This window comes from Mercenaria mercenaria, chromosome 11, assembly GCF_021730395.1.
Source record: "Mercenaria mercenaria strain notata chromosome 11, MADL_Memer_1, whole genome shotgun sequence".
Lineage (NCBI taxonomy): Eukaryota > Metazoa > Mollusca > Bivalvia > Venerida > Veneridae > Mercenaria > Mercenaria mercenaria.
The window spans coordinates 65,488,421-65,512,642 of NC_069371.1; the positions used below are offsets into that span (position 1 = coordinate 65,488,421).

The window sequence follows — 24,222 nt, forward strand, 5'->3', positions numbered from 1 at the left end:
TCTTGTACTATACCTAAAGATGTTTTACTAAATAATTTTGTAACAAGATTGAAAAAACTATAGCTACAAACTTATCAAAATATTCAAGACAAAGCGTATTTTACGCTGAACTATATTAACAAACTTAGTGAATAGCAACATGTAAACATGCCGTGAACATACATTCGCGAGATAGGAAGAGATGACCTTCGTTTAAACCCTTACCCTGCTAAATTAAAATGAACTTGTCCATCTTTCGATTTGGACAGTACGATTAACAGTTAAAAAGGGTGCTTATCAAAAAGATACTGACTGAATAGCGAACAGTGCAGATCATGATCAGATTGCACGGATGTGCAGGCTGATCATGATCTACACTGGTTGCACTTGTCAATAGTACCCAGCATGATAAGGATTAAGTTGGCAAGACATAAAACAATAGAACAGAAGCTTTGAATGAGCTTGAATCGACTACGCACAACAAATACAAACAAATATACTGTAAAATCATTTAATTTCGTGGTTTTGGTAAAAACGGCAATTTCGTGGGGATATGAATTCGTGGATTTCAACTTTTGAACATAAAATGAATGGGAATTTTACTTGTTCGTTGGGATTAAATTTCGTGGATTCCCTCGACCATGAAAATTAGTCCCCCACGAATATAAATGATTTCACAGTATCGCATGTCAAAGGTACAATTAGTGCTAGAGCAATTTTTGAATCTTCCAAATTTCAAGACTAGATCAAGGTCAAAATCAAGGTCAAAGTTCACTTCAGTACACACAACTGTGCAAGTGGTCCAAATTTGAAGCTGTAGCCTAAGAAATGTGAAAGTAGGTACTAGGTAAAAATCAAGGTCAGATTTCAATACAGAACACAAAACTATGCATGTGGTCCAAATTTGAAGGCTGTAGCTTAAGAATTGTGAAAGTAGGTCACTATGCCAAAACAAAGAAGTATAAATTTTTTATTTTTATAGCTCTTTGGCCAAAATCAAGGTCAAATTTTATTTCGGAACACAAAACTATGCATGTGGTCCAAATTTGAAGCCTGTACCTTCAAAAATGTGGAAGTAGGTCACTAGGTCAATGTCATGGTCAAAGTTTATTTCTGTACACAACCCATGCATGTGGTTCAAATTTGAAGGCTGTAGCTACAGAAATGTGAAAGTAGGTCACTTGGTCAATTTCAAGGTCAAAGTTCATTTTGGTACACAAAAATATATATGTGGTTCAAATTTGAAGGTTGTAGCTTGAGAAATGTGGAAGTACGTCACTAGGTCAAAATCAAGGTCAAATTTTATTTCGGAACACAAAACTATGCATGTGGTCCAAATTAAATGGGAAAGTAGGTAACTAGGTCAATGTCAAAGTTTATTTCGGTACACAAACCTATGCATCTAGTCCAAATTTGGAGGCTGTAGCTACAGAAATGTGAAAGTAGGGGACTAGGTCAGACCAAAGGAACACTCTATGGGCCACATTTTTTATTCAAACTTATAAAACTTGGTCAGAATGTTTGGTATCATGAAGTCTTGTATGATTTTGACTCTGGGTTATGTAGGGTCAAACACTAGGTCACTTATTAAAATCAAAGGAAAAGCTTGTTTATACTCTATAGGCCACTTTTTTTGCTCCATCTTCATTAAACTTTACAACAAAATACAAAGGTGGGGAAGGGGTACTAAACGACCAACACCTGGATAGGTTAAGACTGTATTAATCATATGTACCGGTTTCAGTCTGACGTTGTCTGTGCCTCGTCCGTCTTTATCACAGGGCAAACTTATGAACTAATAAGTCTTTTTATATTCTTTTACAATGCACATACTCGTATTTTGTTAAACGGCTTTACATTTGCCTGCATGGCTTCAAAATTTGATATACCACTCCAAATCACACAACGTGGTTTCAGTACGCACTAAACTGCATACTTTAATGAATCGATTCATTTTACACTGCACAAACTCATGTTGCGTAAAACATCTTCACACTGAACTGTATGGCATCAAGTTTTAATACTGCGCTCTTAATTTCCATCAATCAGTTTTAAATCAAAATTGAACAGACAGCTTAGCAGTAGATTAAAGTTTCGAATAACTTGACCAATGTATTTTTTGTTCTGATTGACCTTTGATTGACCTGCTATTGGCAAGTGATTCTTTGGCGACAAGTGCAGACCAAGATCAGCCTGCACATCCATGCAGGCTGATCATGGTATGCACTGTTCACTATTCAGTCAGTATATTATCAGTGAACACCCCTTGGAATATTAAATGGTATTGCCCAAACTGAATGATGGATCAGTCCATTTTAGAAATTTAGCAGGCTAAGGATTAATCCGCACAGAAATTTTTGACTGATTCCCAGGACAGCTGTACGTTTAGTGCATGCTTATTGTTGTATGCACTTACCAGTAGTATGAAGGAAAACAATATCACATTTTACTGTTTTTATTTAGTCATTTTCATATTTTTTTTCTCCTCTCTCAACAACTCTGAAACCATATAACTCAATATTACAAGTCAAATTTTGTTCTTACAAACTTTGGTTTAAATTAAAAGGAAAACAATATTAACTGCCATATGCTGAAAAAATATAGCTCTCTTGCCATATAAAAAATCTTTAAATTATATTTTAAAACAAATCATTTTTTATGAAGCATCTCAGATTAAAATAAGATTTTTTTTTGTTCAAGTTAATACATGTTTTTCATTACCTACTTTGCTGCCAGACAGTTCATTATGTATAGTTAGAGCAAAATGACCTGACAGCTTTTGGCTTACAATATGTGCAAACTGAAATGTCACAATATATACTTGAAAAGTAAAACTTTACCAAACAGAATAAAAATGTTGACACAGCCGCTCTTACTCCATTGTTTTTAATGTCATTTTCTTGTTGCCCATTTGTTCACAATCTGCCATATTATCATCAAACTTTCTGTAGGTAAATTTCAAATAGTGAGCAGATCTGATGGTAAATTACATATAACTATATCTATCGGTCTAATTCTGGAAACCGTGTATAAATAACATTCATGCTGAATAGCATGGAAAGCAGCATGTCTTATCAGTACTAAGAAGTCATTCTTGTAATGATTCAAAGATGTATCTGTTTAAAGTGTTGTTCTAAACTAAAAAGTTGAAGCTTTTGACTACGAAAAACAAATTACATCATTTTTACCACTGAAAACAGAAAAAACTGGTAAATTACATCCTATTTGAAGTGTATAACAATTATAATACCTATTACGATGTCATTTCAAAATGGTGGACATGTTAATCTGCGTACTGTTAGGAAATGGGTCAAGTTTTGGAACTTTTTGACTTTATGAAAAAGCATGTTAAAGACCACTGATAAAATTAATACAATGTTTTATAAAAAAGCTGCGCCATGAGAAAACCAACATAGTGCATTTGCGACCAGATGTAACCAGTATTGTCAGTATGGTCATGATCCATTCAATCCATGCTGCGACCAGCATGGATCCAGACCAGCTTGCGCATTTGCGCAGTCTGGTCAGGATCCATGCTGTTCGCTAACGGTTTCTCTAATGGCAATAGGCTTTGAAAGCGAAAAGCATGGATCCTGACCAGACTGCGCGGATGCGCAGGCTGGTCTGGATCCATGCTGGTCGCAAACGCGCTATGTTGGTTTTCTCATGGCGCAGCTCAAATTATCTTCACTTAAAAATCAGACTTATGACAAAATAAATAAAAACTAGAAAATGCTTTTGTAAAAAAGCGCATGTCTCCCCCAATGCAAAGTCCTATAGGCAAGAAGTCAATAGGGGTCAGGAGCGAAAGTCAAAGAGACACTGATGGTTAGCTGCAATAGGGATCATCTACTTGGCATGTCCAGTCATCCCGCTAAATTTCAACACTCTTGGCCTAGTGGTTCTCAAGTCACTGTTCAGGCTCCTGTGACCTTGACCTTTGATCAAGTGACCTCAAAATAAATAGGGGTCATCTACTCTGCATGTCCAACCATCCTATTAAGTTTCAACATTGTAGGTCAAGTGGTTCTCAAGTTATTTCCAAAAAATGGTTTTACATGAACAGGCCACTGTGACCTTGACCTTTAATAGACTGACCCCAAAATCAATAGGGGTCATCTACTCTGCATGTTCAATCATCCTATGAAGTTTCAACATTCTGGGTCAAGTGGTTCTCAAGTTATTGATCGGAACTGGTTATCAATGTTCAGGCCCCTGTGACCTTGACCGTTGATGGTTTGACCAAAAAAAACAATAGGGGTCATTTACTCTGCATGAACAATCATCCTATGAAGTTTCAACATTCTGGGTCGAGAGGTTCTCAAGTTATTGATTGGAAATGGTTTTCCATGTTCAGGCCCCTATGGCCTTGACCTTTAACAGAGTGACCCTAAAAGCGTTAGGGGTCATCTACTCTGCATGACCAATCATCCTATGAAGTTTCATCATTCTGGGTCAAGTGGTTCTCAAGTTACTGACCGGAAATGGTTTTCAATGTTCAGGCCCCTGTGACCTTGACCTTTCACAGAGTGACCCCAAAATCGTTAGGTGTCATCTTCTCTGCATGATCAATCATCCTATGAAGTTTCAACATTCTAGGTCAAGTGGTTCTCAAGTTACTGACCGGAAATGGTTTTCAATGTTCAGGCCCTTGTGACCTTGACCTTTAATGGAGTGACCCAAAAATCGATAGGGGTCATCTACTTTGCATGTACAATCATCCTATGAAGTTTCAACATTCTGGGTCAAGTGGTTCTCTAGTTATTGATCGGAAATGGTTTTCAATGTTCAGGCCCCTGTGACCTTGATCTTTAACGGAGTGACCCCAAAATCAATAGGGGTCGTCTACTCTTCATGACCAATCATCCTATGAAGTTTCAACATTCTGGGTCAAGTGGTTCTCTAATTATTGATCGGAAATGGTTTTCAATGTTCAGGCCCCTCTGACCTTGACCTTTGAATGAGTGACCCCAAAATCAATAGGGGTCATCTACTCTTCATGACCAATCATCCTATGAAGTTTCAACATTCTGGGTCAAGTGGTTCTCTAGTTATTGATCGGAAATGGTTTTCATTGTTCAGGCCCCTGTGACCTTGACCTTTAATGGAGTGACCCCAAAATCAATAGGGGTCGTCTACTCTTCATGACCAATCATCCTATGAAGTTTCAACACTCTGGGTCAAGTGGTTCTCTAGTTATTGATCGGAAATGGTTTTCAATGTTCAGGCCCCTCTGACCTTGACCTTTGAATGAGTGACCCCAAAATCAATAGGGGTCATCTACTCTTCATGACCAATCATCCTATGAAGTTTCAACATTCTGGGTCAAGTGGTTCTCTAGTTATTGATCGGAAATGGTTTTCAATGTTCAGGCCCCTGTGACCTTGACCTTTAACGGAGTGACCCCAAAATCAATAGGGGTCGTCTACTCTTCATGATCAATCATCCTATGAAGTTTCAACATTCTGTGTCAAGTGGTTCTCTAGTTAGTGATCGGAAATGGTTTTCAATGTTCAGGCCCCTGTGACCTTGACCTTTGACGGAGTGACCCCAAAATCAATAGGGGTCGTCTACTCCAGCAGCCCTACAACCCTATGAAGTTTGAAGGTTCTAGGTCAAATGGTTCTCCAGTTATTGCTCGGAAATGAAGTGTGATGTACGGACGGACGGACAGGGCAAAAACAATATGTCTCCTGGGGGGAGACATAATTATTGCTCAAACTGGCACTTACACTTTACAAAAAGAAATTTTAGTAATTGTCAAAAATAATCCTGATGGGAGGCTTTGAACATTAAAATTAACATGTAATGCTTCAATTATTGTTGGCATGCTCGTGTTACTGCCATTTAACCACATCAATAGTTACTACTACATACAATGTAAAATCCAGTTTCATATTCCTACAGGTTACAGCCAGTTTTTTTTTTCAAACTTGGGCTTTTTCTTAAACCTGTTGTGTCAATTTGATATATATGTATACATAATGTACATGTATTAAGATATATATATGTATACATAATGTACATGTATCAAGATAATACACATACAAGTACAGCTATCAAGCAAAGTTTGACATTATCAAGAAAGTCCACATTTTACAACATCTTAAAACAATGCTGCTTCATTTTATAGTAATTTTTTATAGGCAATTAACAATTTATTTGGGAGGCTTTAAACATAACATAAAAGCCCGTCAGACACTGGTCACTCAATGTTTTAAATACACATGTACCTTACACAGTCACACTATTATAATGTCACTGTTGTTATTATATTGACTGTAAATCTTTAAAACTAAAATCTCTATTTTTTTTCTTATTATATACAGATAGTAAATCTTTAATGACAACATCACAATACTGAAAATAAATATTTAAGGACTATCCATATCAACAGTACCTACATTTTTTTTGTTTCTGAAATATTAAATTAAATGTTAAAAGCATTGAGATAAGATTTTTATATAGTCAACCACTACAATGTGAAAATAAATTCTGTGCTCTTTTTGGTTGAAAAGCTTTTAAGTAGCAACAGGTAATTACCACATCACAATAACATCTTAAGGTCCCTGATACTGCTTCATAAAGAAATTAAAATATGAACACATTCTTGGAAGCAGACATCTACATGGTAAGGTTAAAGATTTACATTCAAGATTAATAAAATTAATTTTCTCCATTTCCAAAAGATCTGTCGTTAAACTATATAACTGTGTGACTATATATATTGATGTTGATTTATGTACGTATAGGGTGACAAGAAAGAGAGCTGAGATTTCATGACGAGGCTGCAGGTGATGGCGAGTGTGACTTCCGACTGTCACTTGTTCTCTGTGTCTCCAGGTCTTTGAGATGTTTCTGTACCTGTAATTAGAAATTATATTACTCATATAGCTTGCTGTTAAACAGTTACCAATTCTGGAGTGTAATAATTTATTTATCATGTTTATTGTTCTCTTCTTTAAATCATTTTTCGAAATAAATCTAGACATAATATGAAAACAATTATATTCATGGCAGAGTAATTTTCATGGATTCTGCGGATGTGATAACCCATGAAATAAAATCCCAATTAACCCTTACCCTGCTAAATTTCTATAATGAACTTGTCCATCTTTCAGTTTGGAATGTACCATTAACTGTTAAAAGGGGTGCATACCAACAAGATACTAATTGAATGGCTAACAGTACAGATCATGATTAGACTGCACAGATGATGCACAAGCTGATCATGATCTACACTTGTCGCAAAGACAGAATCAGTTGTGTCCAGCATGATAAGAGTTAACAAAATAAAATTCAGTTCATTTTAACTTCTAAAACTGAAATCCCCAAATTCATAATTATTATCCCCACAAAATACAGTCAACAAAAGCGTCTTGACCAGGAAATTAAGTTCCGAGGGCCAGAAACTCGCATAACATTTCTACACTTGTACAGGTTATATTATTGTCAAATGCTACAGAGTTCATAATAGGTTTTCTCATGAAAAAGCCTTCATGGTCAGTGGTGAAGGCAAAGTTCTGACTTTCAACACCTGTCCCTCACAACCTGGGTGTTCAAAGAATCAAACCATATCTGCCGGCTTGTAAGGCTGGTATGTTGGTGGTTGTACCCAAGGGGTCTGCTCCTGTCCGAAAAACTGTGCAGAGAAGCACAAACTGGGTACTTATTTGGTGACAGAAAATACCTAAACAAGACCCAGACAGTTTGATCTCCATTAAGAATGAAATAAGAGCTGTCACTATTAGTGGCAAATGCCCCCAAACCATTTATGCCAAGTAATTTTAAAATCCCTCCAACAATTGCAGAGTTATGGAATAGACAAGAAACAGACCACATTAAGTGTGACCTTGACCTTAGAGCTAGGGGTGCGGATCTTGCGCATGACACGTTGTCTCATTAGTGGGAACATTTAGCCAAGTTACATGTATTTCAAAATCCCTTGATGAATGGCAGAGTTATGAACTGGACATGAAACAGACCCAGTTAACCTTTGACTTCTAAGTCTGACCTTGACCTTGAAGCTAGGGGTCTGGGTGTTGTGCATGACATATTGTGTCATTATGGTAAACATTTATGCCAAGTGATTTCAAAATCCCTTCATGGATAGCAGAGTTATGGACAGGACACGAAACAGACCCTGTTAACCTTTGACTTCTAAGTGTGACCTTGACCTTGGAGCTATGGGTCTGGGTCTTGTGCATGACATGTCGTCTCATTATGGTGAACATTTATGCCAAGTTATTTTAAAATCCCTTCATGGATGGCAGTTATGAACCAGACACGAAACAGACCCTGTTAACCTTGACACATTGTCTCACTATGGTGAACATTTATGCAAAGTTATTTCAAAATCCCTTTTTGGATGCCAGAATTACAGCCTGGACAACAATTTACATGGACGCATGCACACACACACAGACAGACAGCACCATTTTAATGTGCCCACCTTTGAGGGCATAAAAAACTTCAATCAATGTAATATAACAGGAGGAAAGTGCCTTACTATTTTCTTGACATGCTCAAGTGTCCTACAACCTTCCTTCCCTTTACAATCATCTAGACCGTAAGGTGGTCTTATGGTCACTTCCTCAAACACAACTATATTTTGTCGATCCCATTTCACATCTGTGATTCTGCAAATAAATTTAAACCATTTACAAACGTTCACCAGAAAAATTAGGTGGATGATGACTGGCATTTTTCAATCCTTTTGGGACTGACACCCACACTAACAGAACTTAGAAAATGTTTAAGAAAATTATCTTCATCGAGAAAAAAACACGGATATTATCATAAACTATATATCAGTAAGGTAGGTCTTGTGCGTAATGTTTGCAAAAGTGGAGTGGAATTTAAATAATTGTATAACAGTATTTTATAGAAGTTGTTTACTTTTAACCTTTACCCTGCTAAATTTCTATAATGGACTGGTCCATCATTCAATTTGGGCAGTACCACTTACTATTCGGAGGGATGTTCACTGAAAATTTATTGACAGAAAAGCGAAAAGTTGTAGACCATGATTTTGGTCTGCATTGGTCGCGAAGGCAGAATCACTTGTTGCCAACAGGCTAAAGGTTAACAAAATAAACATATCAAGTTGCATAACTATTGAAAACTGCAAAAACCCTAAAAGTCAATCACTTGGGAATTTTAAGTTCAGAATTTGGAAACACCATTCTTTTTCTTGCTTTTTGACTGCCTCCTTTTACTGGAGGTAGCTTTATAGTGGGAAAAGCCTTCAATGACAGTTGAAACCCAGCAAGTAATTGTAACATTTTCTCCCTTCTTTAAACTGTCACAATGCATGCCAGTTAAAGCAAAATATATTTTGACTTTTAAAAATAACCCTCTTATTCAGCAGACAATTTTCGCAACTTTAACTATTTCAAGAGCAATAACTCTGGAACACTTATCTAAACTGGCTGATTACATTTAGTTTAAAGCTATGTCGTATAAATTAACAAAGAAAATAACATAACAACTTTTATTCCATTTGAATATCTTGTCTTACATTGCTTATCATTTTCTTGATTGCTATTTATAGAAATGTGCTGAGCTAGTGCCAGTAATAAATTCAAAACTTTTGTCTTTTTATTACTACAATTTATAGTTTCCTTTTTACTTTCAATGTCAACCTTTCTGGCCTTGTGCAGTAAGTTGAAGGCAGTAGGCCTGAGGGTTCTTCAGTTATTGAATGGAAACAATTCTAAGTCTCTAAGTCATAGTGACCATGACCTTCTGAACACAAAAGCAAAGAGGTCATTTACTGACCGCAGGAGATCATTCTATGAAGTTTGACAACTGTTTGTCGAATCTTCCTGAAGTATTGAGTGAAAACCATGTTCAGTCTAAACATCTCAGCATCCTTGATCTTTGACCCACTGATCCCTAAATGATAGGGGTCATCTAAAAACTACAGGAAATCGTAATAAAAAAAATCATATAAAGTTTAAAGACTGTAGGCCAAAGCATTATTTACCTATGAGCAGAATTTATTTTCAGTCTTGAGTTAATTGTGACCTAGACCTTTGACCTTCTGATCCATGCAACAATAGTGGTCATCTACTGACCACAGGAAATCATCCTTTGAAATTTGACTACAGTCGCCCAAGCAGTCTGTAGTCATTGATTGAAAACCAAATGGTCTAGTATCCACCAGACCAGTCAACAGACAAAGAGAAAAACGTAATATACCATGTCTTCTTGGGGTGCATAAAAATCTGAAATAACCCTTAATAACCCTTTTCATTAAACTTTGATCTAGACTTGTTTTCTATAAGCGGCCAAAGGCTTTGCCACATCAGGCAGAGGAGAACTTTGATGAAAGATACTTACAGCATGTTACAATTTCAGACATGTATACTTTGGGAAATTGCATGCTTTGTTGGCAAATAAAACACATCTGGCCTGAGTTATTAATTTTGACACATCTGAATGAAAACAAGAGCTGTCGGAGGACAGCAACGCTCGACTATTCAACAGCCTTGTAAACTGAATGAATACGGAAGTCGAAAAAGGGGCATAATTTAGTAAAAAAGCGAAATAGAGTTATGGAACCTGCATAGTGCTTAGCAGTTCATGACAGTGGACAAGTGTGTGAAGTTTCAATCCATTCCCATTAGTGGGTCCTGAGATACCAGCTTACATATAAGAATTTAACCCAAAACTCCTAAGTTGAAAAAGGGGCATAATTTTGTAAAATGTAAAGTTGAGTTATTGACCCTTTGCACTGCCTGTCATATCATAATAGTGAACAAGTGTGTGAAGTTTCAATCCTTTCCCATTAGTGGATACTGAGATACCAGCTTACATACAAAACCTTAACCAAAAAATTCTAAGTCGAAAAAGGGGCATAATTTTGTAAAAACAAAACAAAATAGAGTTATGGAACCTGTGCAATGTAAGTCAGTTTATCACAGTGAATAAGTGTGTGAAGTTTCAATCCATTCCCACCAGTGGTTGCTGAGATACCAGCTTACATACAAAAACTTAACCAAATCGGGACGCGGATGCCGACGCATGGGTGAGTCCAATAGCTCTACTATTCTATGAATAGTCGAGCTAAAAACGTGTTTTATTTGCCAACAAAGCACGAAGGCCTGATGATTAATTATGACGCATCTGAATGAAAAAAAAATGTGTTTTATTTGCCAACAAAGCACGCAAAATTAAAATCTCTAACCCAAATTTTAAATGTGATAGAATTATAAATCTCTCCCTTTCAAGCAATAGTACATTCAAAACCGAAACATTTCAAACAAAAAAGAATATCTTACGTTTTCACAATGGCATTAAACACCTTCTGTCCCTCTGGTGTCACACCTACACCTATATAATTTACTTGACGCTTCTTATCTTCTATATTTTGTCGTAATCTGGCATTTATCTAAAAAGCAATAAACATATTTGAAGTATAAAGCTGTGATGTTAGTAAAATGTATTAGAAAAGTACAGCAGATGTTTTTGTGGCTTGCTATATTGGCTCAACATTTTCATCACTGTCTCATACATTAAAATAAATGGAAGTCTGCTGTTTCTATTTCTAGACAGCACCACCACAAACATTGACAACTTTCCTCTTTAAAAGACGAACATTTTGACAGGGAATAAATAATACTGATAATAACTAAACATATTCTAATTATGGACCACGCTAACCTTCAACTAAGATTTTTCCCTGTAAAAATGACTTTTTTCTTCAATATTAAGCAAAAAAATCACTGAATTCTTCTTAAATGCCCATCGTGTGAGTAGAATCTACCAACACCCTACATTCTTAACAATGATCAATTTCATTTTTCCTCCTTTTACATATACCACCAAACTTATTTTGCTCTCTATCTTTTATTCCATAGATCAACAACACCGTATTTGGCCGTAAGGCATGACAAAGACTTTAACAAGAGTTTAATGGTTACCTTCTGTGAGTTCAGGTTAGACAATGGTGGCGGAGATGTGTCCCTGTCAGCCTCTTTTAGCACCTTCACATCACTAACATATGACAAATTAACCAGCTTAACATCATGTACACTGTGTTTCCCACTAGATGGCTGACATTCTGAGAAAATCATTAAGGAAAAAGCAAAATAAGGGATAACCCTGCTTAATTTATATAATGAACTTGTCCATCTTTCAATTTTGACAGTACCATTAGCTGTTAAAAGGGGTGCTTAATAAAACAATACTGGCTGAATTTCAATCTCGTATAAAACCGTTTTGCGCCAACGTATTTTATTTTCCTTTTGTAACTTAATTACCAGTATTTATGTTATATATGATTGAAAAAAAAAACTTCAAAAATACCTTTAATTAAAAAAATACAGGCGTTTTCCGTTTATGGAAAGTGTATTCCAGGTTTTAGGTGAATTCCGGTTTAATGTGTGACCCTTGGTAAATTACCATTTTTGCAAATAAACTTGAAAAACAACTAGCCTAGCAGTATTTTGACAGCTAAAAATGCTTTTTGAAATTCTTTACATGTATACAAAGCATTGTATAGTCACCATACAGGGTTTCCTCTGGGTCAATTTCACTTTGCACCAAGAAGTTCGCCTATCAGAAAAAGTTTGTGCGAGTGGCTCAGGGATCAAATTTAACTTTTTTCCAACTAGCAAAATGGTGGGTTCCATTAGCAATTATTTAAAGGCTGTTTATGTGCTAAATTTATTAAGTTGTTTTGTTTGCTTTCATATGAAAGTTTTATGTTCAACTCCGTTTTCCACTTTTTCACGGTTCAAATAGGCCGGGAATTTCTGGTTTCAGAAGAAGGAGCCAAAGTACTCAATTCTTTGGATTTTTGGCTGGACTTGGGAGTTTTGGGTTATTTCAGGTCACTGCCCGTGGTGTCGCTAGCATTTTCGGTCTCTGTGGGCCTTTTTCGCCCCAACAAACAAAAACTAATATCTTCTAGATGCTTACTTAGATATCCGATAAATACATTTGTATAAAGTGACAAGTGTCTACAAGCAGTCACGTGATTAACGGTAAAAATAACTACCCCAAAGGAGTTTTTATAGAGCAATGTATTTGTCAATTTTCAAACATGATTGCGAAAAAATTTGAGTGCCATGATTTCCTTCTCGCATTTTTTTGTTCTTTCTTGAATTTGCGAGTTAGCAACTGCTAAATTCGATCCCTGGTGGCTCCAAAGTTGGAGCCAATTGTCTGCGAGGCAACATACCACTTTTGTTATATATAATAATAATTACAGGCATTCAGTAACAAACAAATATATATTTTCGTATACAGTTATTAAAATTTATTTCAATCATTTAGCATCGGCGACATCACGAGCGACATTTCTTTTCCAGGGTTTTTTACCAAGAGGAGAAGGGGCCCAGGCTTGTGACATGGGGGAAAAATAGCTCTGTATTTGGGCAAAGGGGGATAATAAAAACTGATGTAAAGTCAATTTTTGGGGAAAATTTATTGCAAGATTTCAAAGAAATTTTCTGAGGGGAAGGGACTTGTAAACGGCCCCTATTATAGAAGTAAAAAACCCTGCAGGGCTCCAGATAATTTTTCATACAACTAGTTTTTCACTTCTTGATTTTTTTCGCAATTAGTTTTTTCACTACCAAATCTTAAATTCAATTAGTTTTTTTAAAAATTTTCGATTAGTTTTTTCTTTGCAAAAAGTTTAACCTTTTAGTTTTTTGTCGGAGGGAGCGTGTTTATTATTCATTTAATAAAGCTTGATTTACCAATAGGCCGTTTTCTATGACTGATGAAAATTTTCTGTTGCATTTACTAAATGATTTAGTCCACTATGTTTTACTGGCTTTTTCCGACCAGAATCAATGACATTTGTTACGATCTCCAATATAATTCCATGTCTGATTTCTTCATTAGATTTTTTCGTACTTGTCACAAAATTGGTTATAAAAGGAAATGCGCTGTCAGTTTTTATTTTTGCTCATCCCCGCTTTCTTACTGCCGACGCCATATTCGCAATTTCTTTGAAGGGGAGATCATTCTATCACACTAATAATGGCACGGTTCGGATATTATCGACGACTTCAACAACTTGACAAAATATATCAGTGTAAACATAACGATCAGAAGATGGTTTCTTGGCATATTCGGCGATTTCAAGGGTTTTTGAAACGGCAGAAATTAAAAATCAAATCGTTTTTTAACGACAGATTTTTGAATTTAAATCGTTATTGATGAAAGTCATTTCGTTATAACGATAAAACGATGCTTATCTGGAGCCCTGACCCTGTTTTCATTGTTATAAATTTGCTACAAACAACATTAACCAATGCATGCGTAATTACCTAATCAGCTGGTTAATTAAACTCGTCAGTTAATCCAATTATACAAATATTAATTTGACCCCCAAAGTGCCACTAGGTACTCAAAACACTCCTCATTCTGAAATATCATACAGGTAAAATAAACAACACATCATGTATATTTTGATCATGCTCCACCTTTTACTTTGCATCAATTACCAGTGCACAGTGTAAGAAATTTACGTCTGTGAGAAAGATCAGATCATTGCTTTTTTAAGGGGACGCATACTTTGAAATTTGAAAAAAGTGGGTGGGGTATGATAAAATTACCTGCAAAAAAGTACAAGGTTTTGGTACATGAAATGGATACTGTTTCAACTGTTATAAGTACACAAAGGATTGCTCACTAAAATAACAAGAGGACCATGATGGTCGTGAATCGCTCACCTCTTCCCATATGACCCAGTTTTGAGTATGACGTCGTTTTTTCTATTATTTGACATAGTGACCTAGTTTTTGAGCTCATGTGACCCAGTTTTGAACCTGACCTAGATATTATCAAGATAAAAAATTCTGACCAATTTTCATGAAGATCCATTGAAAAATATGGTCTCTAGAGAGGTCACAAGGTTTTTCTATTATTTGACCTATTGCCCAATTTTACGAAGGTATGTGACCCTGTTTTGAACTTTACCTAGATATCATCAAGGTGAACATTCTCACTAATTTTCATGAAGATCTCATGAAAAATATGGCCTCTAGAGAGGTCACTGTAAGGTTTTTCTATTTTTATACCTACTGGCCTAGTTTTTGACCGCATGTGACCCAGTTTTTAAACTGACCTAGATATTATCAAGGTGAACATTCAGGTCAATTTTCATGAAGATCCATTGAAAATATGGCCTCTAGAGAGGTCAAAAGATTTTAATAATTTTAGACCTACTGACCTAGTTTTTTGACCGCAGTTGACCCAGTTTCAAACTTGACCTAGATATCATCAAGATGAACATTCAGACCAACTTTCATACAGATCCCATGAAAAGTATGGCCTCTAGAGAAGTCACAAGGTTTTTTTATTATCTGACCTACTGACCTAGTTTTTTTATGGCACTTGACCCAGTTTCAAACCTGACTAGCTATCATCAAGGGTACATTCTGACTAATTTTTATGGAGATCCATTCACAAGGATGGCCTCTAGAGAGGTCACAAGGTTTTTCTATTTTTAGACCTACTGACCTAGTTTTTGACCGCACATGACCCTGTTTCGAACTTGACCTAGATATCATCAAGATGAACATTCAGACCAATTTTCATACAGATCCCATGAAAAATATGGCCTCTAGAGAGGTCACAAGGTTTTTCTATTATTTGACCTACTGACCTAGTTTTGATGGCATGTGACCACTTTCAAACTTGACCTAGATATCACCAAGATGAACATTCAGACCAACTTTCATACAGATCCCATGAAAAATATGGCAATATCATGAAGATCTCATGAAAAATATGGCCTCTAGAGAGGTCACAAGGTTTTTCTATTTTTATACCTACTGGCCTAGTTTTTGACCGCACATGACCCAGTTTCGAGTTTTTTATGGCACGTGACCCAGTTTCAAACTTGACTAGATATCATCAAGGTGAACATTCTGACCAATTTTATGGAGATCTATTCACAAGTATGGCCTCTAGAGAGGTCACAAGGTTTTTCTATTTTTAGACCTACTGACCTAGTTTTTGACCGCACATGACCCTGTTTCGAACTTGACCTAGATATCATCAAGATGAACATTCAGACCAATTTTCATACAGATCCAATGAAAAATATGGGCCTCTAGAGAGGTCACAAGGTTTTTCTATTATTTGACCTACTGACCTAGTTTTTGATGGCACGTGACCCACTTTCGAACTTGACCTAGATATCATCAAGATGAACATTCAGATTAACTTTCATACAGATCCCATGAAAAATATGGCCTCTAGAGAGCTCACAAGGTTTTTTCTATTATTTGACCTACTGACTTAGTTTTTGATGGCACGTGACCCACTTTCGAACTTGACCTAGATATCATGAAGGTGAACGTTCTGACCAATTTCATGAAGATGTCATGAATATATGGCCTCTAGAGAAGTCACAAGGTTTTTCTATTTTTAGACTACTGACCTAGTTTTTGACAGCACGCGACCCAGTTTTGAACTTGACCTAGATATCATCAAGATGAACATTCAGACCAACTTTCATACAGATCCCATGAAAAATATGGCCTTTAGAGAGGTCACAAGGTTTTTCTATTATTTGACCTACTGACCTAGTTTTTGATGGCACGTGACCGAGTTTCGAACTTGACCTAAATATCATCAAGGTGAACGTTCTGACCAATTTTGATGAAGATCTTGTGAAATATATGGCCTCTAGAGAGGTCACAAGGTTTTTCTATTTTTAGACCTACTGACCTAGATTTTGAAGGCACGTGACCCAGTTTCAAACTTGACCTAGATATCATCAAGATGAACATTCAGACCAACTTTCATAAAGATCCCATGAAAAATGTGACCTCTAGAGTGGTCACAAGGTTTTTCTATTTTTAGACCTACTGACCTAGTTTTTGACCGCACGTGACCCAGTTTCGAACATGACCTAGATATCATCAAGATGAACATTCTGATTAACTTTCATGAAGATCCCATGAAAAATGTGACCTCTAGAGTGGTCACAAGGTTTTTCCATTATTTGACCTACTGACCTAGTTTTTGATGGCACGTGACCGAGTTTCGAACTTGACCTAGATATCATCAAGATGAACATTCAGGCCAACTTTCATACAGATCCCATGAAAAAATATGGCCCTTAAGAGAGGTCACAAGGTTTTTCTATTATTTGACCTACTGACCTAGTTTTTGATGGCACGTGACCGAGTTTCGAACTTGTCCTAGATATCATCAAGGTGAACGTTCTGACCAATTTTCATGAAGATCTTGTGAAATATATGGCCTCTAGAGAGGTCACAAGGTTTTTCTATTTTAAGACCTACTGACCTAGTTTTTGAAGGCACGTGACCGAGTTTCGAACTTGACCTAGATATCATCAAGGTGAACGTTCTGACTAATTTTCATGAAGATCTTGTGAAATATATGGCCTCTAGAGAGGTCACAAGGTTTTTCTATTTTTAGACCTATTGACCTAGTTTTTGAAGGCACGTGACCCAGTTTCGAACTTGACCTAGATATCATCAAGATGAACATTCTGACCAACTTTCATAAAGATCCCATGAAAAATGTGACCTCTAGAGTGGTCACAAGGTTTTTCTATTTTTAGCCTACTGACCTAGTTTTTGACCGCACGTGACCAGTTTCGAACTTGACCTAGATATCATTAAGATGAACATTCTGATTAACTTTCATGAAGATCCCATGAAAAATGTGACCTCTAGAGTGGTCACAAGGTTTTTCTATTTTTAACCCTACTGACCTAGTTTTTGACCGCACATGACCCAGTTTCGAACTTGACCTAGATATCATCAAGATGAACATTCTGATTAACTTTCATGAAGATCCCATGAAAAATGTGACCTCTAGAGTGGTCACAAGGTTTTTCTATATTTAGACCTACTGACCTAGTTTTTGACCGCACGTGACCCAGTTTCGAACTTGACCTAGATATCATCAAGATGAACATTCTGACCAATTTTCATAAAGATCCCATGAAAAATGTGACCTCTAGAGTGGTCACAAGCAAAAGTTTACGGACGGACGGACGGACGCACGGACGGACGCACGGACGGACGACGGACACCGCGCGATCACAAAAGCTCACCTTGTCACTTTGTGACAGGTGAGCTAAAAATGAGAAAACTGAAACCAGAAAGTTATTGTTGAATTACATAAGACTTATTGTGTACATTCAAAGTCAACAATTAAGACTTTTTGGTGCGAAAATAATAGTGCTTCACCTTGTCCAAACATTTATCAATGTCCTACAGATTCTAATTTAAAGAAAGAATGTGAAATATGGTCACTGTCTTGCTTTTCATTTCGCATATGTAAGCTAAAACACATTATTTAGTTTGTTTACAAAGTAGTGCATAAGAAAAGATACGGTGGTCAAGGAATGCCACATTCCAAAACTAAAAGAGTATATTCCCCTTAATACATTAAACATTTATCGTTACAGAAGTCTAGTGGCTTACAATAAGGGCCTAGAAATGTTGCCATTATTAATTTTTAACTTGGTATTCATGAACTACAATGCACTTAAATATCAAAACACATTCAACAAACTTTTGAAAATGTATTGTCTTAAAAATCCCTAAAATAAGGTATAAATTTGGTTGTGAGGTCCAATCAATGTGTATATGTGCAAAAGTAACATTATAATCTTGTTCACAAAAGTTACTAATACACAGCAGGCATGTCAATGATCAAAACTGGACGAATATACAATTATCCTCACTTTAATGTCATTTATAATTTATCCTTGAATTCTCCACCATACTTTTCATAACTCTGTTTGCACGAGTTGCACGAGAATGCTGTCATTCACGTAAAAAAATGGGGTCAAATAAGTTGTAAATGCAATATCATCTAAACGTAATTAATGGATTATGCAGTTCGAGATAAACTTTATCTCATAACGTAACGAACATGTATAATGTTGTAACAACAACTTTACTTACACTGATTTAAATAGCAGTCGGTTTATAAGTGACTTTATTGATTCATTTTGTGTTTTGTTATTGTTGTCAAAAAGTATAACGGAAGTGCCTCACAACTGAAGCGGAAACCAATTTGATGCGTAAAGTAGTCCAATGTAAGTAATATTTTTTGACAAATGTCCACAGAAATTAATAATTTTCTAATATTAAAGACGAATATCTGAATAGGATTCATTATTTGATAAGAAATTATAATCATCGACATGTTTTTTTAAAACAACACCTAAGTTGTCTCCCATTGTTTATTAGAGTTACCTTTCGTCCGGCGCAGTAATATATTTGCAGTGAATCGCCGAGAAGTCGTGGGAAAATTAAAAACCATGTAAATAAACTAAAATTAACCACCTTTTCAAGATGAATTTCAAGTGATCGCCATTATGCATTTAACCCGCCTGACCTGTGTAGCATCTTAGATATCTGTTCTAAGGTATTCATTGTGTAGAATGTTATGCCCTTGCAATGCTAATCCCACTCTGATTTTATTTGTTTACATTTTTATCAATGAGAAATATGGCGTCCATCCCGAGCTGAAATGACGTGGCGTTAAATTTTTACATGTTTAAGCAAACCTGGTGTATTAGAAAGAAAATCTCATCCCTTCAACATTATTTGGAACACTGTTATTGTAAAAAAACCTGTTTTTTCCTTATAAAAAATCTTAATATTTTGTGTTGAATGGGTATCAAGTCAACTTGTCCCTAGTCAACTCGTCCCCCAGTCAGCTCGTCCCCGATTTGGTCATTTCGTCCCCCAAAATTGGTCATTTCGTCCCCCTCATGATAAAATTTGGTCAACTCGTCCCCATTTTTGGTCAACTCGTCCCCATTTTGGTCAATTCGTCCCCTTTTGGTAATTTTGTCCCCCTTAACATTTTAGACATTTTTGTTTGTTTATAATTTTTTTTACTTTGAAAACTTGTATTTAAAATCATCCTGAGTTTCGAAAGAGTTATATTGGAAACAGTTAACCTTAAATAATTAGGTTTGATAAAATAATAAAAGAAATATACTGAAAATATAAGACAATTAACTGAAATAAAATTAAATAGAATTCCCTTAGTATCAAAAACATAATATAATAGAAAATCTAATTAACTTTTTAAAATCATAATAAGAAAAGAGCGAGAGCAATAAATCCTTACCCCTGGTCAGAATAAAAGAAAGTTTTAATAAGAAATACAATAAAGAATAAACAAATAATATCTATCTGTCGCATATGTTTTACTAAAAATAACTATCATGCTTTATATTCATTTTTGCCATTAAAATAAAAAAAAAAATACTTCAAAAGTAGGGAGAAAGTGGTTTCTAAAAAAGGTAGAATGAGCATATCCCTGCATACGAAAGGTGTTAAAGGTTATTGATCACATTAAAAGGCGTTGATTGGGCTGACTGGAAGGTGATATTGGTATTTAATTGCGTGAGAAGTTGTTGACTGACCGAATGACCGAATGAATGTGTCAAAAATTTCCCCTAGTAGAATTAAATGTGTAAATAGTTGATTGGAGCAGGGCTAGCACTGGGTTGAAAAAAGTTTGAGTCAAATTTTTACCCCGTGGATCGAAGTGGCTCGCACGACCATTCACGTGTCCATGACAGGGCTATGGTGGGGTTCACAGGGGGCTTTGCCCCCTGAAGCTTTAGGGCTTTAAGGTATTTCAAATGCTTAGATTGCAGCAGAAAACACCATTATCCACAAATGTTAAATCATACTAAATGCTTCATAACTGAATGGTCAGTCCTTGTGTAATAATAAGCAAAACATTGCATCAAGGATAAATTTATTTTAAACCATAATTTATATAATTTCTCAATGAATTAACAATATATTATATACATGTAACTACTGGGACAACTCTTAAGCAATGAATTTATTTATTAGTTTTGAAATAAATCACACAAACTTACAAGTAATCCACAAGCAACCAATGAAAGTCTGTTTTCCTTTTTCTAGCTGGATTTAGAGTCCTAGGTAGTTTCACTTTTCACAGATTTTGCTTTCTTTGCAGGAGGTAAACTACCTGATTCAGAACTATCTTTCTCAGCCATAATAACAAGCAAGAAATTTATTTAAAAACATTCTATTATATACTTACTGGCATCAATAATGAATTACTCATTTGAAATAATTTTATAATAAAAGATGGCTTAATATTTTATTCAATCAAGGAACTTCAGTCAAACACCTTTGATCCATGTATATTCATTAATCAGTACCAATTGACCTTACGCCAGTGTTGATTGACAGGTTCCAACTGACCAATCAGATAACAGAACTGATAAGCCTTGTTGTTAGCCGCCATTTTGTCCGTCAAACTTAGTGCCGGACTCGCCAGTCAAAGAATATAAATACCACCGAAAAATCGTCCAAAATGGTAAAAAGGTGACGTTACGACACCTTTACAACAGACACAGGGAAGAGAGTGTAATACTAGAGCGTTTCCCTTTTCCAAATCCACTCTCAGACCTCGAATATTGTCAACGATGTATGAGGCTCTGTGGACGTCCTCAAGAATAGTTGATCTTAAAAATCTTATAAGAATGTTTAAAAGCAAAGCAATTCGACTTAGCACTCATTGTGTTATAACGTTTTAATTATTTCATTTAAATCAGTGTAAAATTCTATGAAAATTAACTTTCTTATTTAACAAAAGTGCCTAGTATTCTTTATTCAATAGTAAAAGTATTCCATCAGTTACCAGAGTAACTGGTATGTACTGATAAAACACAAATATTTGATGTTCTATATTATTTGAATGGTAACGTGTAAATAGTATGCCTTAATGTACCTGAAACATGATTTATGCATTTTTTAAGGTTTACATCAATCTCCCACTGGTGTATGTTAAGTCATACCTGGGTGATAATACAACAAATAATAAACATGATAAAAAACTATGATTAATATAAGATTATTTTTAATGAGTCTAATCAATAATTTCCCAGGCGCTCAAAGTTTTGACTTAGCACTCGGCGTGTGCTTTCGTTCTAAATTTCATTTTAATAGACAGCGTAAACTTCGTCTAAAATTCCAGAAAAAATAGCATATTTCGTATAAGGAAGATATGTTCTTAAACAAAAAATTGTGCATTCATTCTGTATACTTTATAAAGAACTTTGGTAGGCTCAAACATTGTTTTAAGCTGCGATGCGCCGGTATAAGTCTTGAAATATGAGTATGGACTATATCATCGCCTTGGACTATATCTTATTTATTTATCATTTACACGTTTTAATTCTAATAAGAGAACTTTCTTACTTATACTTAAAACACATCATGTCCAAGTATTAGACATTAAATGCTATGTATCTGAATAATGTTGAACAATGATATGAGCATCTTAAATGAGTTCCGGTATTTCGAAATCCGACGTTTCTTAAATGACACAAGTGACACTTTTTACATGTAAATTGCCTTATTTAATTTATCTAATTATTTTGAAATAGGATTCAGAATCCACAGTCTGATTTCAACCTTAATTAATAAAAATCAATGTTCTAGTCTGCTTAATATAGTCATACCCTACATGATTTCCGGGAGATCGAAATTTGACGTTTCTATAATGAAAAAGAAACGGACAATTAAAAAAAACACAAAATCAGCTATAATGGTTTCAGAGATTTCCGTCTTTTTTACGTGTTTTCCGCTCGGCCCCCTGCCTTGTTTAGTTTTCCTCATACTCGGGTGCAGTTCCCGGCTTTTAACAACAATCTATCGTTGTTTTTTGTAGAATTTATGTTTCGCTACAGATCATCCACTTATGAACGATTGTGTTTTGTCTTTTCACTTTAGAAATACGTGTGAATTGAGGTAGCGTACGCCGAAATCAACTAGAATGTCCGGCAAAATATTTCTGCCGTCGCCATTTGATTCCTTTGTTTGTCGGGCCTAGCATGAATTGTTCCCCCTGAAAACTGGTAGGCGTGGCTACAGGCTGTCTGGCGTAAGGTCAATTTAGATAAACAAACTGTGAGAGATGCTTTTAATTACCCCAAGGGCACAGGTTTATTGTCACTTGATGGTGTTAATGGACCATGGACTCTGCCTCTTGTTTATTGCATGTTTTGTCACAGTCTGTCTTGGCACTCTTTGGTCCAAAATAACATTATATAAAAATTGACTGGTTTTTTAGAGTTTGAGCCATTTCTGAATTTTCTTGAGCCAAAATTAGCATTTTAAGCATTTTGCTCAAAATGCCCATTCCAGCGCTAGCCCTGCCTGGAGTGAGGAAATTATTAGTTATAAAAAAGTTTAATAAAAAGTTTAGTCTTATTCAAGAGTTTGAACATAAGCAGCATCAAATACGGACATTTAAACAGCAATCGTGTTGTCCAACATAGCAGACTTACAAAAAAAAAAAGAGAAAAAAAAAAAAACAGAAAAAAAACCAGAAAATCGTCCTTAAATCGATCATTTTTAAAGCAAAAAGTTCTATAAACAAACGAAAACTTATGTATATCTTTAGCATAAAATATATTTATTTGAAAGAAAAAACGACTTAATTCATCATACTTTAATCTTTTTTCAAAAATACGTTTTAAAAAGGGGGACCGAAAAAGGGGGGACGAAATGACCAATTTGAAATCGCCGAGGGGGACGAAATGACCAAATCGGGGACGAGTTGACTGGGGGACGAGTTGACTAGGGGACGAGTTGACTGTAAATTGTTGAATGTACTTTCACAAAGACCTCTGTTTTCCTATTACATTCATAGTACCACATCCTTATCCACAAAATACTAAATATTACAGGTGTCCATCAGTATTTTATCAGTTTAGGAATATGTATTTTATTTTCCCACCATCGATTTCTTGAATATGCACCCCTTCCGCATTTCTGTATGAACTGTGAATGTAGCAATATGCGTCCCCTTAATTGTCAATAATCAGAATTTGCAGATGAGACTATAATAAAAATTATGTAATTATCTGATTTAGTTTTGTGCACTTTGAGGCTTTGTCTTATTTTATATAAGCTCATCACACTTTTTATGCTTGAAAAGGAACAAAGAGTGATAGAATTTGAAGTGACATTTTTGACACGATATCCGATTGGCAGTAGTGCCGAGATGATCATATATTTTTTAATTGATTTTTAGCCAGAAAAGGATACTGATGGCTAGCATCTTTGTTCCTAGGTCAAAGGCCATGACCTCGCCTTGTATTTTCTGCTGGTAACATGTTGTGCAGGAGACTATACTGCCAATACTAAAGTATTCATTTTCGGCCATAATCTTCATCTTTTTCACAACACAGACATTGGTGTTGCTTATGAAAATAACCGAAGT

The 24,222-nt window shown here is 35.6% G+C and overlaps 1 protein-coding gene across 2 annotated transcripts; it reads right to left on the reverse strand.

The window, feature by feature from the left end:
• Positions 1-2,418: 2,418 nt before the first annotated feature.
• On the reverse strand, positions 2,419-24,221 carry LOC123532952 (protein LSM12-like). 2 transcript variants are annotated; one of them, XR_008366104.1, is made up of 6 exons: positions 24,048-24,218; positions 11,907-12,046; positions 11,265-11,374; positions 8,489-8,618; positions 6,537-6,843; positions 2,419-6,497 (listed from the first exon to the last, which is right to left on the reverse strand). XR_008366104.1 is itself a non-coding variant. In XM_045314575.2 (5 exons), the coding sequence occupies exons 1-5, from the start codon at positions 24,172-24,174 to the stop codon at positions 6,757-6,759; spliced, it is 594 nt and encodes a 197-aa protein (XP_045170510.1). In that variant the 5' UTR covers positions 24,175-24,221; the 3' UTR covers positions 2,419-6,756. The 2 variants fall into 2 exon arrangements, 1 of the variants encoding a protein (XP_045170510.1); XM_045314575.2 differs by having other exon boundaries at positions 2,419-6,843; positions 24,048-24,221.
• Between the last annotated feature and the right edge of the window lies 1 nt (position 24,222).